Source organism: Trachypithecus francoisi, unplaced genomic scaffold, assembly GCF_009764315.1.
Source record: "Trachypithecus francoisi isolate TF-2019V2 unplaced genomic scaffold, Tfra_2.0 Lachesis_group16, whole genome shotgun sequence".
NCBI lineage: Eukaryota > Metazoa > Chordata > Mammalia > Primates > Cercopithecidae > Trachypithecus > Trachypithecus francoisi.
The window spans coordinates 74,529,656-74,545,910 of record NW_022681461.1 but is presented as its reverse complement, the minus strand read 5'-3'; the positions used below and the strand labels follow the sequence as shown (position 1 = coordinate 74,545,910).

Below are 16,255 nucleotides of genomic sequence, written 5' to 3'. Positions count from 1 at the left end.
TATTATAGTAAGAGAAATACAGCAGGGAAAAAGGGGATTCAAAAATCCACAGTCCAAGGAATCCTCATCCCATGTAGCTTAAGGAATCAAAAATTTACTGAATGCATGTTTTGACAGAATTTTGAATCATCAAAATCTCAGCCCGATTATTTACCACAGAAAAATATAAAAGAAAAAAAGTATCTTAGCCCCTGAGAATTAACAGTTTCCCAACACAAGCCAAATCCAAACAGCCCCATACGAAAATCAACATAAATTTCAATTCCTTTAATTCCATTTTTGCACAATAGCTAGAAGTAGCACAAAAGGCGCTGGCTGAAAAAATGCTATTTAAACATACAGCAGATCGGCGCAGTGGCTCATGCCTGTAATCCCAGCACATTGGGAGGCTGAGGCGGGCGGATCACCTGAGGTCAAGAATTCAAGACCAGCCTGGCCAACATGGGAAAACCCTGTCTCTACTAAAAATACAAAAAATTAGCTGGGTGTGGTGGTGGCAGGTGCCTGTAATCCCAACTACTCAGGAGGCTGAGGCAGGAGAATCACTTGAACCAGGAGCTGGAGGTTGCAGTGAGCAAAGATCTCACCATTGCACTCCAGCCTGGGCAACAAGAGCGAAACTCCATCTCAAAACAAACAAACAAAAAAAAAGATACAGTAAGACCTCATATCAGTTTTTAATAGTTATTTTCCCCCAAAAAAGCAAAAAAGGGCAGTAATTTCTGAAATTTGTAGTACTTCAAGTAAAAATGTTAAGAAACAATGAAACTTTAACAAACTTCAACTACACTGACAGACCAGAAAGATTACAGAAAATATTTTAAGATATAAAATGTTGATAAAAATTTAAAAGACAAGTCACTTACCTCTTTGTATTCATTGATTAGCTTGGTGAGGCCATTCAAAAGCATTGGACCTAATGGCTTAATCTTGATTTCTGGACAGCTTTAAATAAAACACATATACACAAAGCAAGATAAGAATCACATAACTACATACCTTTACTGATGATTACATAAAATAAAGAGAGACATAACCAAAATAAGTTAATCTATTAAAATACAAAAATATTTAAAGATGAGCAAACATGATTTCTTTCTAGGTAAGATGAATAAAAAGATATACTTGAAGCATACTTGAAGCATTCAATCATTCCAGCAGCTTGAAAACTTTATAAAGTAGTCAAAACTTACGTTATACAAATATGATGCACAAATTGCAGGGATAATGTTCTTAACTTTGAATTTGTATTTGTACCAAAGAGTCCATCATACACCACCTATGTGAAAGGAAGAGTTGAGAACATCAATTAACAAAAATAAGAATTTAGGCTGGGCGCGGTGGCTCAAGCCTTTAATCCCAGCACTTTGGGAGGCCGAGACGGGCGGATCACAAGGTCAGGAGATCGAGACCATCCTGGCTAACATGGTGAAACCTCGTCTCTACTAAAAAATACAAAAAACTAGCCGGGCGAGGTGGCAGGCACCTGTAGTCCCAGCTACTCGGGAGGCTGAGGCAGGAGAATGGCGTAAAACCGGGAGGTGGAGCTTGCAGTGAGCTGAGATCCGGCCACTACACTCCAGCCTGGGCGACAGAGCTAGACTCCGTCTCAAAAAAAAAAAAAAAAGAATTTAATATCTTTGAATAGTAATCAGAATTCACAAGCAGACCTTTCATACTACATCACGTTCTTCAGCGTTAATGCAGACAAACATTATTAGCTGACCGACTTAGAAAGTCAATCAGAAGCTCCTATAAATAGTCTGTGGAGTAACAAACACAGTGGTTGATCTCACAAGTCTGCAAAGCTTATGGGTCTACCACGGTGAGGAAACGAAAAGTACACACTGCAGTGGGTCACCACTCAGCTATTCCCTATGTTTCTTAATTACATGATTCAGGACAAATTCTAATTAAAGCTTCAGGGAAAACATACACATGGAAATATTCTACAAGTGTCCCATTGGGGTAAAGGTGCTTCAAGTATTAGGAAACCACATCTAGAAGGCAAAAACATCATGTAGATAAGTCCTGTGCAGCATGCAGCAAGTTCAATATTAACCATCAACATCAAAAATATCTAAATCCCTCAAGTTCCTTTTTATGACAAAGCTTACTTACACACACAAAAAAAAAAAAAAAAAAAAAAACTACTCTACACTCTTGTTCCTAAAACTGCCAGCAGTATTCTGATCTTATTTAACAATAACATGTGAGTTACAGACTAGTATTATCTGCTTTTTAACTGCCACTGTGTTAGGTACTAAGAGATATAAAAAAGAACAAGCACTCAATCTTGTTGAAGAGTTAAGAGATACATACATTAAAATGATACAGAGCCAGGCATGGTGGCTCACACCTATAGTCCCAGCTACTAGTGAGGCTGGGACGGGCGGATCACTTGAGCCCAAGCATTCAAGGCCAGTCTGGGCAACATAGCAAGATCCTGTCTCACTTCAAAAAAAAAAAAAAAAAATCCCAGCACTTTAGGAGGCCAAGGCAGGAAGATCACTTGAGCCCAGGGGTTCTAGACCAGCCTGGGCAACATAGTGAAACTCCATCTCTACAAAAAAAAATTCAAAAATTAGCCAGGTGTGGTGGCACATGCCTGTAGTCTCAGCTACTTGGGAGGCCCTGAGAGGGGAGAATCACTTGACCCTGGAGGCAGAGACTGCATTAAGCCGAGATCGTGCCACTGCACTCCAGTCTGGGTGGCACAAAAAGTCTCCACAGCAAGTCTCCAAGAAAAAAACACAAAAAGATATAGGACAAAATGTAATCAAGCGCTACATTATTTGAAACAGACTTTTTTTTTTTTTTTTTTTTAGCTACTCAGGAGGCTGAGGTGTAAGGATCACTTGAGCCTGGGAGGCAGAGGCTGAGTGAGACAAGATTGTGCACTCCAGCCTGAGCAACACAGTGAGACCCTGTCTCAAAAAAAAAAAAAAAAAAACAAACAAGCAAAGAAACAAGCAAAGAAAAAGAAAACAGACTGGATGTGAGCCAAGACTAGAGGCAGGAAAATAAGTTAAAAGAATACTGCAGTAACCAAAACAGGAAGTAATAGTTTGAATTAATATCACCATTATAGGTGTAGAGAAGTGAAGATATTAAGATGAAATCAAGAGGATTTGGCCACTGCCTTCAAGTGAGCTTTCAGTTAACGATGACTCAGCTTTTTCACTTAAGTGACTAAGTTGCTAATGATACCATTTTTGGAGAAAAGCCACACATTAAAAAAAAAATCTTGTTTGAAAGGGATTATTGCCATACATTTAAGATAAATGGAAGTCATATATAGTACAGGCTAAGTGTTCCTTACTGGAAATGCTTAGGATCAGAAGTGTTTTGAGATTTCAGATATTTTCAGATTTTGGAATATGTGTACATACATAATGAGATATCCTGGGAATGAGACCCAAATTTAAAGATGAAAGTCACTGACATTTTCTATACACCTCATGCACATAGTCTGAAGGTAATTTATACAATATTGTAAATAATTTTGTGCATGAAGTAAAGTTTTGACTGTTTTAATGCAATCCATCACACGAGACCAGGTATGGAATTTTGCACTCGGAGCATCACGTCAGTACTCAAAAAGTTTTGGACTTTGGAGCATTTAGGATTTCAGATTTTCTAATTAGAGATTTTCAACCTATATATATTTTCTGATTTTTTTTAAAAATCATACTGCAGCAAATTTTAGAAAAAAAAGAATCTCATTAATCTTGTTATATACATCAACCTACCCACTGAATATCCATTAACACAGTTCTTTCTCTAATTAAACAGACATAAAAGTTGCAGACAGGCCAATTTTCTCTGGAAAAAATAAATTACCTGAATGTTGGCTGGGAACGTTTCAGCAGCTTGTCTAGAGCGGAGGAGATGGGGGACAATCTTTAACTTGACTCTCGTACTGACAGGGTCCCTTTTCAACTCTGGCTTCAGAACTGCACCCTGTTGAAAATATGCTTGATTTTAACTTAAAAATTCAAAATTATTTTGAACTGAAAATGTCATGAGAATTCATCTAAATCAGTGGTCTCTCAAACTTTGTTTCAAGATCCCTTTACACTCTTAAAAATTACTGAACTCTCCAAAGAGCTTCTGTTTATATCTGTGTAACCTATCAATATTTATTATATTGGAAATTAAAACTGAGAAATTAACATATTTGTTAACTCAGAATTATTAATAAACTCATTATTTCAAAACTAACATTTGTTATAAAAAATAACTACTTTCCAAAGCAAAAAAAATTGTACTGATGGAGAGGCACTATTTTACATTGTCTACAAATCACTTCAATGTTCACCTTACTGCAAGAGAAATGAATTTTTATATATTCTTCTGTATTCAATCTGCTATAATACACTGTTTTGGATGAAGTAAGTAACAAAAACCTAGCTTACACAGATATGTGTGGTTGGAAAAGTGAAGATGATTTTAGCCTTCTTAGGTAATTGTGGATATTCTTTTTTGATACTACACCAAAACTTGACAAATAATAATTTCTTAACAGTTAATTGCTTATTTTTTAAAAATGAAAAGAAAAAAGATTAGTTGCAATTTGGAGTTGAAACCATATCAATGAACTTTTATATACTCTTATACTATATCCCACTGATTATCTTACTCTGAATGGCTCCCTTGCCCTTATATGCTTTTGTAACATCATTCCTCATTTGCAAAATACTGGCTCACTGAGTTAAGCAAATGTTTCTTCATACAACATTTTTTTACAAAGCCTGTGCTCATATCACCTGTGTTCTAATCACATCAGAAAAATCCACTAAGTACTGATAAGCTATCAAATCACCGTGGTGAACACAAGTTTCTCAAAATTCTAATTTTTGCTTGAAAGCTAACTTTTATTATTGCCAATAAATCATGTTGTTTTTCTTGAAGTAACAACCTCATTTTTTTCCTTTTAGAGAAAATATGTGCCAAACACCCATCTCAGTAGCTATAATTTGCCTGTCTACTCTTCAAGTAAAGTCATTTTTACTGCTTCATCAAGAATGTTCTTAAGTAAAGCTGAGTTTTATTCTCTCTCTTTTTTTTAAATGAGTACATAACACTGAAGAAAAGAATGACTGTTAGTCATCTGGTGACATAGTTTTGATGTGTGGTAGGAACCAAGCAAGTACACTCACCATTGTTTTTGTACCATGAGTGCAAATACACAGTACAAAAAGAAAAGGCCTTCACAGATCACCTAAAAGGTTTTTTGAGACCCTTAAAAGGTCCATGGAACACACTCCGAGAACCACTAATCTAATCCAACCACTTCATTTTCTACATAGAGAACATGAGGCCAGGAAAGGTTATGTCATCAGCCAAACCTTTCCTCCCCAACACATTCATGGGTACAGCCATTTGGGGCTAGAATTCAGAGGTCCTGATTCCCATTCATTCAGCTACTCAAGAGACTGAGGCAGGAGCACAGCTTAAGCCCAGAAGTTCCAGTCCAGCCTAGGCAACATAGCAAGACCTCATTTCAAACAAAAAAGGGCAAGAATGCAAGCATTCAAACAAATAATCCTTGTATGTCTGGGTTTGGACTTGGAATACCTTTAAACACAGTGAACTAAAAAGAACTCATCTTATTAAGGCAAAGGTCTTACTTTGAGGCTTTAGGAGAACCCATCTTTTGTTCTAGATTCTAGACCAGAAGTCTAAGAACTACAGCCCATAGTCCAAATCTGGCCCACCATTTATTTTGATAAGGTCTATGAGTTAAGCATCAATTTTACATGTTTTAATGGTTAAAAAATATCAAAGGAATAATATTTTGTAATACATGAAAACTACATGAAATTCAAACATCAGTATCCACAAAATTTTACCGGCACACAACCATGCTCATTCGGTTATGTATTGCCTATGGTTGTTTTCCTGTTACAAGAGTTGAGCAGCTGCAACCTAAGAGACCATAAGGCCTGCAAAGCCTACAAATTTTACAGAAAAAATCTGTCAATCCCTACTCTAGACAGTTTGTCATTGTTATTTAGGAATCTGAATTTACAACACCAGAGTCAGTAAACTAAGTTACCAGGTTTTAATTCATCTAAACTAGCATGACTTAAAACTATCGTTTTGTTATAGTACAAATTCAGCTTAAATGAAACTAGAAGAAAATGTATAAATACATAGTTCATGTCAACAAACTACTTTTTACGCTGATGTAAGAATAAATCAAAACAGCCTACCTCTTTTGTCTTCAGTGGTATATCTCCAAGGTACACCTTGTACATCTTATTAACGATGGCAGGATTATTCCAGTCAATTAAGCTATGGAAGGTTTCAACACAGGTTGTTAAAATTATTTTTTCCTCCTCCTTCAGTGATTTCAAAAAAATTATAGCCCCATCATTTCTTAACAAAAGAAAACGTTAGAAATACACAAATGAAATGGGCAATTGACATTGTAGAAGAGAAGGAAAAGAAAGGTACTAATTTCTGTTAAAGTTTGTTTTTAAACCAAAACAAATACAAATCACTTATCCCACCCTGACTCAACAGATTATTGTATCCAATGGCACAATTTGGTACCACAAGAAAAATGGACACTGTTCCTACACAGATGGGTTCGCAGGGCCAATGGCATGGAGCAACTCCAACAGAGCAGAACTTTACTACACTTGTTCAAAGAGGCCTGGGGCAGGGTAGGATTTGTCTGTTTAACCATTTGGCAATTCAAAAGTGATAAGGAAACTGACAAAAAAATTTGTACCCATGAAATTAAAGCCACATCTAGGAAGCTTGTAAGCCACTTTATTTCTCTAATGTTATGTCATTGTGATTCCCAGCATCCCCCTCCTTATCTACCAGTACACACTTGCAGTTTTAATTCTGCAGAGTAGTTATGCTGCTATTAGTCACTAAGACTTAATTCTGTTTGGGCCCCACAATAAGGTGAATTCAGATATAAGATAATCAGTGAAGGCTGGGCACGGTGGCTCACACCTGTAATCCCAGCACTTTGGGAGGCCGAGGCAGGTGGATCACCTGAGGTCAGGAGTTCAAGACCAGCCCGGCCAACATGGTGAAACCCCGTCTCTACTAAAAATACAAAAATTAGCCGGGCATGGTGGTGCGGTCTATTTTTTATATATATAAAATATAGAAATAAAAATAGCAGTTTCAATAGAAACATAAATGGGTTTATCCACTGCTACTGTAATCCCAGCTACTCGGGAGGCTGAGGCAGGAGAATCACTTGAATCTGAGAGGTGTAGACTGCAGTGAGCTGAGACTGTGCCACAGTACTCCATCCTGCATGACAGAGAAAGACTCCATCTCAAAAAAAAAAAAAAAATGATTGGTGATTCGCTCCCACCCTCTGCAGCAGATCCCACCCAATCATTTCATAAACCTAGCAATAATGCAATCCTTCCTTCCATTTGACTGGTTTACCATACTATATTCTCTCTGCCCTTTGACATTGGTTCTGCTTTCAAGCTATCCTGTGTTTGTGCAAACATATGAAGCTGCTTTGACTGTTTTTCAGATTTATCTTTTCTTTCATAGTTTATCAATATGCTTCTTAGAATAGCCACAATCCCGCTATCCTCGGAGGCATTCTACAATTCTGTTTTGGATATGATTCACCTACATCTTTCCTAAGCTGATTGCAACTAACTAATCCTCAAGCTCCACCATTGCTTTTCTTTCATAATACTTGTGGTTTAGAGATTTCAGACAAAACAAACACTTTAGTAAAAGAAACTAAAAACTTAGTAGTAATTAATTTCATTCATATTTTGGCAAATACATAATCTTCCATAAAGATACATACAGTAATTTACTTAACTATATCCCCATTATGGAAAACTGAATTTGTTTTCATATTTTAACAATGATAGAAAATGATATAATGAACAAATCTATAAAATTTTTCTAAATCTCTTCCTGCTTTCAAATAATTTCCTTAGGACAAATTCCCAAAAGACTGAGACAAAAGGATAGAAACATCTTCATGATTCATGACTTATTGCAAACTGCTTTCCAAAACTTCATTTCAATTTATAATGCCAATCAACAGGGTATAAAATTAGCAGTTTTGGCCGGGAGTGGTGGCTCACGCCTGTAATCCCAGCACTCTGAGAGGCCGAGCCACATGGATCACCTGAGCTCAGGAGTTCAAGAGCAGCCTGGGCAACATAGTGATACCCCGTTTCTACTAAAAATACAAAAATTAGATAAGTGTGGTGGCCAATGCCTGTAGTCCCAGCTACCTGGGAGGCTGAGGCATGAGAATCACTTGAACCTGGGAGGCGAAGGTTGCAGTGAGCTGAGATCGTGCCACTGCACTCCTGCCTGGAAACAGAGAAAGACTGTCTCAAAAAATAAATATATAAATAAAAATAAAAATAGCAGTTTCAATAGAAACGTAAATGGGTTCATCCAGTGCTACTGGTATCCCATTCATTTATTTTTCATTGACTTTATTTCTTATACAGAATATTTTCTGTAAGTCTATTTGCTATCTGTATCTCCTTGTGTGTGAATTAGAATCTATTCGGCAACTCTTTTCATGAATGTAATTTTCACTGTATTAACCATAATACATACAAAGTCTTTATTAAAAGTAATCTCAAATGGTTTGAGACAGAGAAAAAAATAAAAATTAGTAACTTCTTGAACTGACACTTTTCTTAACATCAATTCTTTAAGTTCATCTACCTAGCCAGAAGTCTCATTGATTGTGATGACATCCCTAACCTAGTCCAGCTACAAACAGCATCTCCACACAGATTTTCTTCTCTGTCTTACACAGAATTCAACTCTTTAGCAAACTTTATTACAAACTGGGTATATCTAATCATCTCCTCTAAGTTGAATGCCTCATTACATAAAATCCTAAAAATATATATATATATATATACATGTGGCAAGTAAGCTTTGAGAAATCTAGCCCTTTCAACCTTGAAGCTTATAGAGAAGTAGTTACCTCTGTTTGCTTTTCAACTCTAGGTCTGCTGCTGTTGCCACACTGTGGCGTGTGTCACTAGAAGCAATCACCAAATGGAGAACAGCCTCGAGTTCAGGCACCTGTTCAGCTTCTATGAATTTCACGATTCCCAATTTGCACTGTAGACAAATGAAGGCAAGGAGAAAGAACGGTCAGGGGAGCAAAGGACACCCACTCAAAGTACTGCTTAACATATCAGTGTGGTCACAAACCAAAGATGAGCAGTAACAACAGTAGCAGCTCTTACTTGGGCTTATAATGTGCCAGGGACTATACTAAAGCACATATATTCATAATTTCACTTAATCCTCACAATCTAATAAATCAATCATTATACTCAATTTTTAGCTAAAAATACTGAGACAAGGCTTTGATTAAGACACTGGTAAACAATGAAGGCAGGATTCAAACCCAAGTCTCTCTGACTCCAAAATTATTATGATACACAGCCACCCTAGTGAGGTTACATAGCCTCTCTAGAGTGATGAAGTCTTGAAGTCCAAATTTGGGGCCTCCAGATAAGACGGTGGTACACCAGGAATAGAGTGCTCCATGGATTTTTCTGACAGTTCAAAAAGAACTACACTCACATTCCATGGAGTTTCACTCTATTGCTAACATATAAAGAACATGATTTCAAATGTTAGCTACTCAATACAAGTGAAATTCTAATCAAACAGTTTTCAATTTAATTGACTGGCTGAAATGAAACAGACTAAAGAGAGATTCTGCTTAGAACTTCATGCAATGTAAAGATGCTATGAATTTCACTACAAATGACTGTATTCAGGATAATACACCTGAAAAAATAAAATTTCATTTTCATCTTAAAAAATCAGTCACATAACAGTTTTCACATATACTAGGATTAATAAAGTTTTACAATTATTAAATGAGAAAAAAATGCAATTTAAAAAAGTATAACAGATCAAATAAGGACCTGCCTTCCCTCTCCCGCTCAACACAACTTACTTTTAACAACAGTTACAACAGAAAAGATTCAAACATTTGTACAGCCATAAAAAAGAAACTTATGGAAGTCAAGTACACAAAGATATAAACTAAACAAAAAATATGTAAAGAAAACTGAAAATGATACAGATGTCCATCAATAGGAGATTGGTTAAAAAATATCACATATAATTGTATACAAACATTCAAAAGAATTACTTTTTTAAAAATCCAAAATACTGTTCAATATAAAAAGCAAACTACAATGTATTACATGACAAGTAGAAATGTATTGTTTAAAACTGTGAACACATACACACATGCACAGAGCAAACTGTAGACAGACGACAAACTAGTGTGACCAGATTTCAAGTAACTTTTATTTTTTTTGAGACAGAGTCTTGCTCTGTTGTCCAGGCTGGAGTGCAGTGGCGCAGTCTTGGCTCACTGCAACCTCTGCCTCTGGGTTCAAGCAATTCTCGTGCCTCAACCTCCCCAGTGGCTGGGACTACAGGCACACACCACCACGCCTGGCTAACCTTTGTTTTTGCTTTGTTTTCTTAGTAGAGATAGGGTTTTGCCATGTTGGCCAGGCTGGCCTCGAACTCCTGACCTCAAGCGATCTGCCCAACATGGCCTCCCAAAGTGCTGGGTTCACAGGCATGAGCCACCGCACCTGGCCTTTTTTATTTATTTATTTATTTTTACTCAGAGACTTGCTCTACCGCCCAGCCTGGAGTGCAGTGGCACAATCTCAGCTCACAGCAACCCCCACCTCCTGAGTTCAAGTGATTTTCATGCCTCAGCTTCCCACATAGCTAGGGTTACAGGCGGGTACCACCACGCCCAGCTAATTTTTGTATTTTTAATAGAGACAGGGTCTCACTCTGTTGCTCAGGCTGGTCTCGAACTCCTGGCCCTCAAGTGATTCACTCACCTCAGCCTCCCGAAGGGCTGGGATTACAGGCGTGAGCCAATGCATCCAGCCCCTTAATTTTTAATTTCTCTACTATTCTTAATTACTTGAATATTTGCATTAGGTTTATAATTAACAAAAACATGTTTTACTTGGAAGAAAAAGTATAAAACAGAGATATTTTAAAATTAGAGGAAACAGCTTTCACCCCTGAAACTAAACTGTTTATTTCAGCACTAGATTATGAAACTGACAAAATACATACAGACGCGTATTGGCAAATAATGACCAATTTAAGATTATAATTGAACGATAACAATTTTTCTCCAGCATTTGTAGCTTTAACCCTCAGATAATCCCAGATTCAAAGCCTGGTACTAAAAGTGAGACCCTGGTAAATCTCAAAACCTCCATGCCTTTCAGAAAATGGAACTAACAATTTCTATACTTCACTGGGTTGCTGTGACAGTTGAATGAGATATCGTATTCAAAGTACCCAGTACAGTACCTGTCACATAGATTGCACTCAATAAAGAGTAGCTTCTGTTAATTCTTTACCTTTCTTACTTACATAATAGTTTAAGGAGGAAAAAAAAAAATCCATGAAGCATGAAAAAGGAGATCAAATCAATTCTACCCCTTACTGAATAAAACATTCTATAAATTCGTGAATGGCAAGAATGCCCCACTTGCCTCTTTTTCCCTCTCCTGGGAACACTCTCTTAATCAATGGTCACTTATATTCCCCCCAAAAAAAGGATCAAATCATTTAGACTGCCATGGAGAAATAAAGGAAGGATCAGAAGACTAACCCATGTTGCTTGAATTCCAAAATAATTACATACTGATCTCATCTGTTCTTCCCTGAAGTGCCTGATGACACAGACACAGTGAGGCACCTTCTCTGTAGAGCACCAGTCATTTTTAAAAGCTGCTCAGAGAACATCTGTGTCCTGTTTAAATCCAGAATAAAATTCTTAATGCCAATTTTTAAATTCCCAAGAAGTAATATAACAGGGAGTCATGCTTTTCCCCACACTGTCACTTGTGAAGTGCTGGGGCTCCTCACTTTACATAAAATGTACAGCCCTTAAAAGTTGAATAGTGTAAGAAAAATTGTATTTTAACTGCACCATAAAAGCTGGATGATAATTTACCCTATAATTTAAGAATTAAAATGGCAAAAGTTAAAAAAATTTTTTAAATGACAAAAGTTAAAGATACTCAATTTATAAGTGAGTTGTGTTTTCTACTTGAAATATGTAAGCAATATCAGAAAAACTAAACAGCATGTCCCACTCCTCCCTGCCCCTAGGGCTTAATAAATAACTAGTGTGAAGAGAACACATTACATCAACTGCTCCTTTCAAACATATTTCATTGGAGAGCCTGAATATACTAGAACTATGTTTTATATGGTTCATGAACTTCATAGGAGCAAATGTCCACAATCAAGTACTATTATGAGTAAACAGTGTGTGATACCTGTTCCAATTGTTCAGGTGTCCATGGGTTATCACCAATAACTCGTTTAGCTGCATAAAAGCTCATTCCCGGAGGAGGCTGTGGAATTCCAGAACCTCCTCCACTGTTTGAAGAAGAACCCTGTGCTGAAGATGAATTTTGGCGACTCTGGGATTCATTTAACACATAACTGGAAAGGAAATAACACTTTAACCCTCTATAAAAACACAAGCATTTACATCTATATATGTATACAAAACATTCAATCATATACTGTCCTCCTACTGTATTTTACTAGAAGAATGAACACTTGAAATTAAAATTTCATCATAAAACTATTTTAAGGTATCTAGATAAGGTGTATCTTCAGCCAACTAACCAGAAGAGCATGTCATTTAACTTGGTTACAAATGAACTACAACTGTTACCAACCATGAATACAAATATTTTGATCACTCTCCATCTATAAATGATTGCTCCAATAGCTACTCCAGAATCACCACATTCTGAGTTTTGAGCTGCCAAATATGGAGAAAAGTTTGTTGACAAAGGGGACTGGGAGGAGCTATTGTACTATACCCAAAGCAGAGTATTTTTACAGTCATTCTCATTTCTATGAAGCTGTAATTCACCTTCAATCCTCCCTGAACTGAGGTCTTTATCCCTACATTAGAAAACCCACTGAAACCTCCAAATGGCGTACCACATAAGACATAAAGTCCCCAAAATGAAAAAACTCAAATGGGCCCAAAGAAGAAAAGTTACACCAGAACTGACTTTTCCCATTACATGTTCAAAGCCCTTTGCACCACCTGGTTAATTTATCATCCCTATTTAATTTAAGCTTCTATGGTAGAGAAATAAGATCTCCAAGAAATTCATTTTGATCCAATTAAACTGATACTACTCATCTACAAAATGAACTTTTTGATATAAATATTAATTCAAATCTCTTAAAACTAAAGATCTATGCTATTAAATTCCATTATCATATTGGATATAATAATAAAATATCCACTATAATAAAAGCTCAAGAAAACACTTAGAACCTGATAGGACAGTAAATTATTCCACATTACTTACATGTCATATTCATTCAATTCCTAAATTTATCTATTTTTTTAAAATCTCCTAAGGAATCGCTTTAATGTTATTACATAAATGACCCAAGTTCTCATTAATAAGAAAAATGTGAGGAATCACTGGCTTGGTTACATCATGTTCCTAAGGTAAATCTGAATTTCAAGGTTTAGCTATCAAAGCCATCATCACCTGTCATTCTGGCTGCCTCCTGATTTAACAAATATAAAAAGAAGTTTTTTTATTTCTAAGTTATAGCAAGACTGGTGGCATTAAGTAAATCAATCAATAAGTTAATACATCTTAATACTGCATAAAACATCCTAAGGCTGGGTGTGGTGGCTCAGGCCTATAATCCCCTGGCCCAATATAGGTCCAGGCCTATAATTCGGGAGGCCAAGGTGGGAGGATTGCTTGAGCCCAGGAGTTTGAGACCAGCCTGGGCAACACGGTGACCCCCTATCTCTACAAAAAATACAAAAAAATTAGCTGGGCATGGTGGCGCGCGCCTGTAGTCCCAGCTACCCAGAAGGCTGAGGTGAGAGGACTGCTTGAACCCAGGAGGTCAAGGCTACATTGAGTTACCACTGCACACCAGCCTGGGTGACAGAGTGAGACCCTGTCTCAAACAAACACACAAACAAACAAACATCATCCTAAACACAAGACAGAGGACTATAAGGAGATGTAAGATCGAGTCTCTGCCATCTGGAGTAAGCTGAGACAGTAACAACCTAACACATGTAATAGCATCTGCCATTTTATCAGATGCAAAGAAACTGCTGAGAAACAAGAAATGATGTAACAGGTGGCAAGAGTGAACATGGAGTGACTGAAGGCCCAGAAAATTGGGCTTCCAAACAAGAAGGGCAGGAGGAGACAAATTTGTTCATCACACCGCATGAACTCTTGTTTCTGGATTGAGAAACAAATGATATGGAGCTCCACATGCCTAGCTTATCATGGACACGTAATTTTGTGATCAGGAAAGAAACAAGATGAAACCAGCATTTTGGAAAAATTTATCTGGCAGAGGGACAAAGTAAGCAGACTAGAAGTAGATCACAATCCGGGCTCTATGCCAGAGACCAAAGCTACATGACTACAAGGGGCTCACCATCTACTAGGGGAGATGGAAAGGTCTACAATGTGGCAAAAACAAACAGTGGCCATATAGGCAGGTATTTCGTGTTTTTATGACACAGAAAATAGTGCAATTATATCTGCCTAGGAGAAGAAATTTGTCAGAGACAAAAGAAGTTGACATTTAGGCCAGTTTAGGACTTTTTTTTCTTTTTTTTGTTTTTGAGACAGGGTATTGTTCTGTCACCAGGTTGGAGTGCAGTGGCATGATCATAGCTCACTCCAGCCTCAACCTCCCAGGCTCAATCAAAACTCCAGCCTCAGCCTCCCAAGTAACTGGGACTATAGGTGCATGCCATGGGGCCTGGCTAATTTTTGTATTTTTTTGTAGAAATAGGGTTTTGCCACTTTCCCTAGGCTGGTCTCAAACTTCTGGGCTCAAGGGATCTGTTCTGCCTCGGCCTCCCAAAGTGCTGAGATTACAGGTGTGAGCCACTGCACCTGGCCAGGATGCTGTTTTTCAAAGTGTCTTTCTGTTGTTTTCTTTCTTTTTTTGAAGAAGCATTCTAGGCAGACAGAAAGGCATTCCCTTAAAAATAAACAGCAAGGACACATAAGAGTGCATGAAATGCATGAGTGTATTAATGACAGGATATGAGAAACCAAGGATTTTAAGGTGTTGCCTGATGAGATCTGTGTTTTGAAAACCCGGTAAAGCACAGAGAGGGGGTATAGTGAGATCTGAAGAAGTGGAGCCGCTGGGAAAGAAATTATGACAAGAGTTGAAAAGAGGTAAAACTAGACAATAGCAGTGGGAAGGGTTCCAGACACAGCAAGGAGAAGGAAGGAGGCAGTATGCAACTGATACTGCAGCAACAAAGAAGAGAAAAGCTGGAGACAATTTATCATTGTATGGCTAGGTGGCAAAGAGAACCATCATAGCACTGATAGTAAATTTAAAAGAGAAACTTTTTTTTTTTTTTTTGAGAGAGAGTCTTGCTGTTACCCAGGCTGGTCTGAAACTCCTAGCCCCCAGTGATCCTCCCACCTTGGCCTAAGAGGAACTATTTTTATGGGGAAAGACTGATTTCACCTTAGGCAGGTAGAGTCTAAAAATCACAACAGCAACTCAGCATTTGAAAGGCCAATAAGCAGTGGAGCTAAAGTTTAGAAGAGGTTTAGAAGAAAAAAATCTCTGTAAACATAAATGGATGTTGAGATGCATTCATTTACTAGTGAGAGTTGAATCATTTAAAATAGTATTTAACTCCACATAGTAAAAGCAGTCAAGAACAAGATTGCTTTGTTTTTATTTTTTAACTCACCCATAAGGCATCAGAAGGACATCTAGCATGAAGTCCAAAAGCAGCTGCACAGTCTTTGGTTTCTCAGCAAGATTAAACGGAGAAGCTGATTTTGATGATTCAACAGGGTATTTCATGTGAAAAAGGGTTGGTATTAAAAGATGCATTAAGCTGAAAAAACAATTACATTTATTGCAACCACTTAAAAAATGAGATTTTTATACATGCAAAACACAGACAAAAATCACATAACAAAAACTGGCAGTTTTAAGCAAGAGACATTCCTTTTCAACACCACTAATTTACAAAGTCCTGATGTAGGGACTGGCCTAGAATTCTTTTTTATTGAAAGTTCAGTATATTGAGTGATGATTAGCATTTAGCCAATCTGGCTCATCACTAAAATGATCCGAAAAAAATACATAAAATGGGCTCAATGTTAATACCTGAAGTTTCCACAAGAGATTTTATATG

At 37.2% G+C, this 16,255-nt stretch overlaps 1 protein-coding gene across 4 annotated transcripts in view; it reads right to left on the bottom strand.

Moving 5' to 3' along the window:
• The window catches only part of ECPAS (Ecm29 proteasome adaptor and scaffold), a 131,019-nt gene that overhangs the window by 68,041 nt on the left and 46,723 nt on the right, over window positions 1-16,255 (bottom strand). For all 4 annotated transcript variants that reach the window (XM_033237832.1, XM_033237834.1, XM_033237833.1 and 1 more), the window contains 7 exons: window positions 15,803-15,952; window positions 12,336-12,504; window positions 8,963-9,102; window positions 6,219-6,300; window positions 3,844-3,963; window positions 1,194-1,279; window positions 867-945 (listed from right to left, as the gene is read on the bottom strand). In XM_033237832.1, the coding sequence (XP_033093723.1) occupies window positions 867-945; window positions 1,194-1,279; window positions 3,844-3,963; window positions 6,219-6,300; window positions 8,963-9,102; window positions 12,336-12,504; window positions 15,803-15,952 (826 nt within the window). The remainder of the gene's footprint in view (window positions 1-866; window positions 946-1,193; window positions 1,280-3,843; window positions 3,964-6,218; window positions 6,301-8,962; window positions 9,103-12,335; window positions 12,505-15,802; window positions 15,953-16,255) is intronic.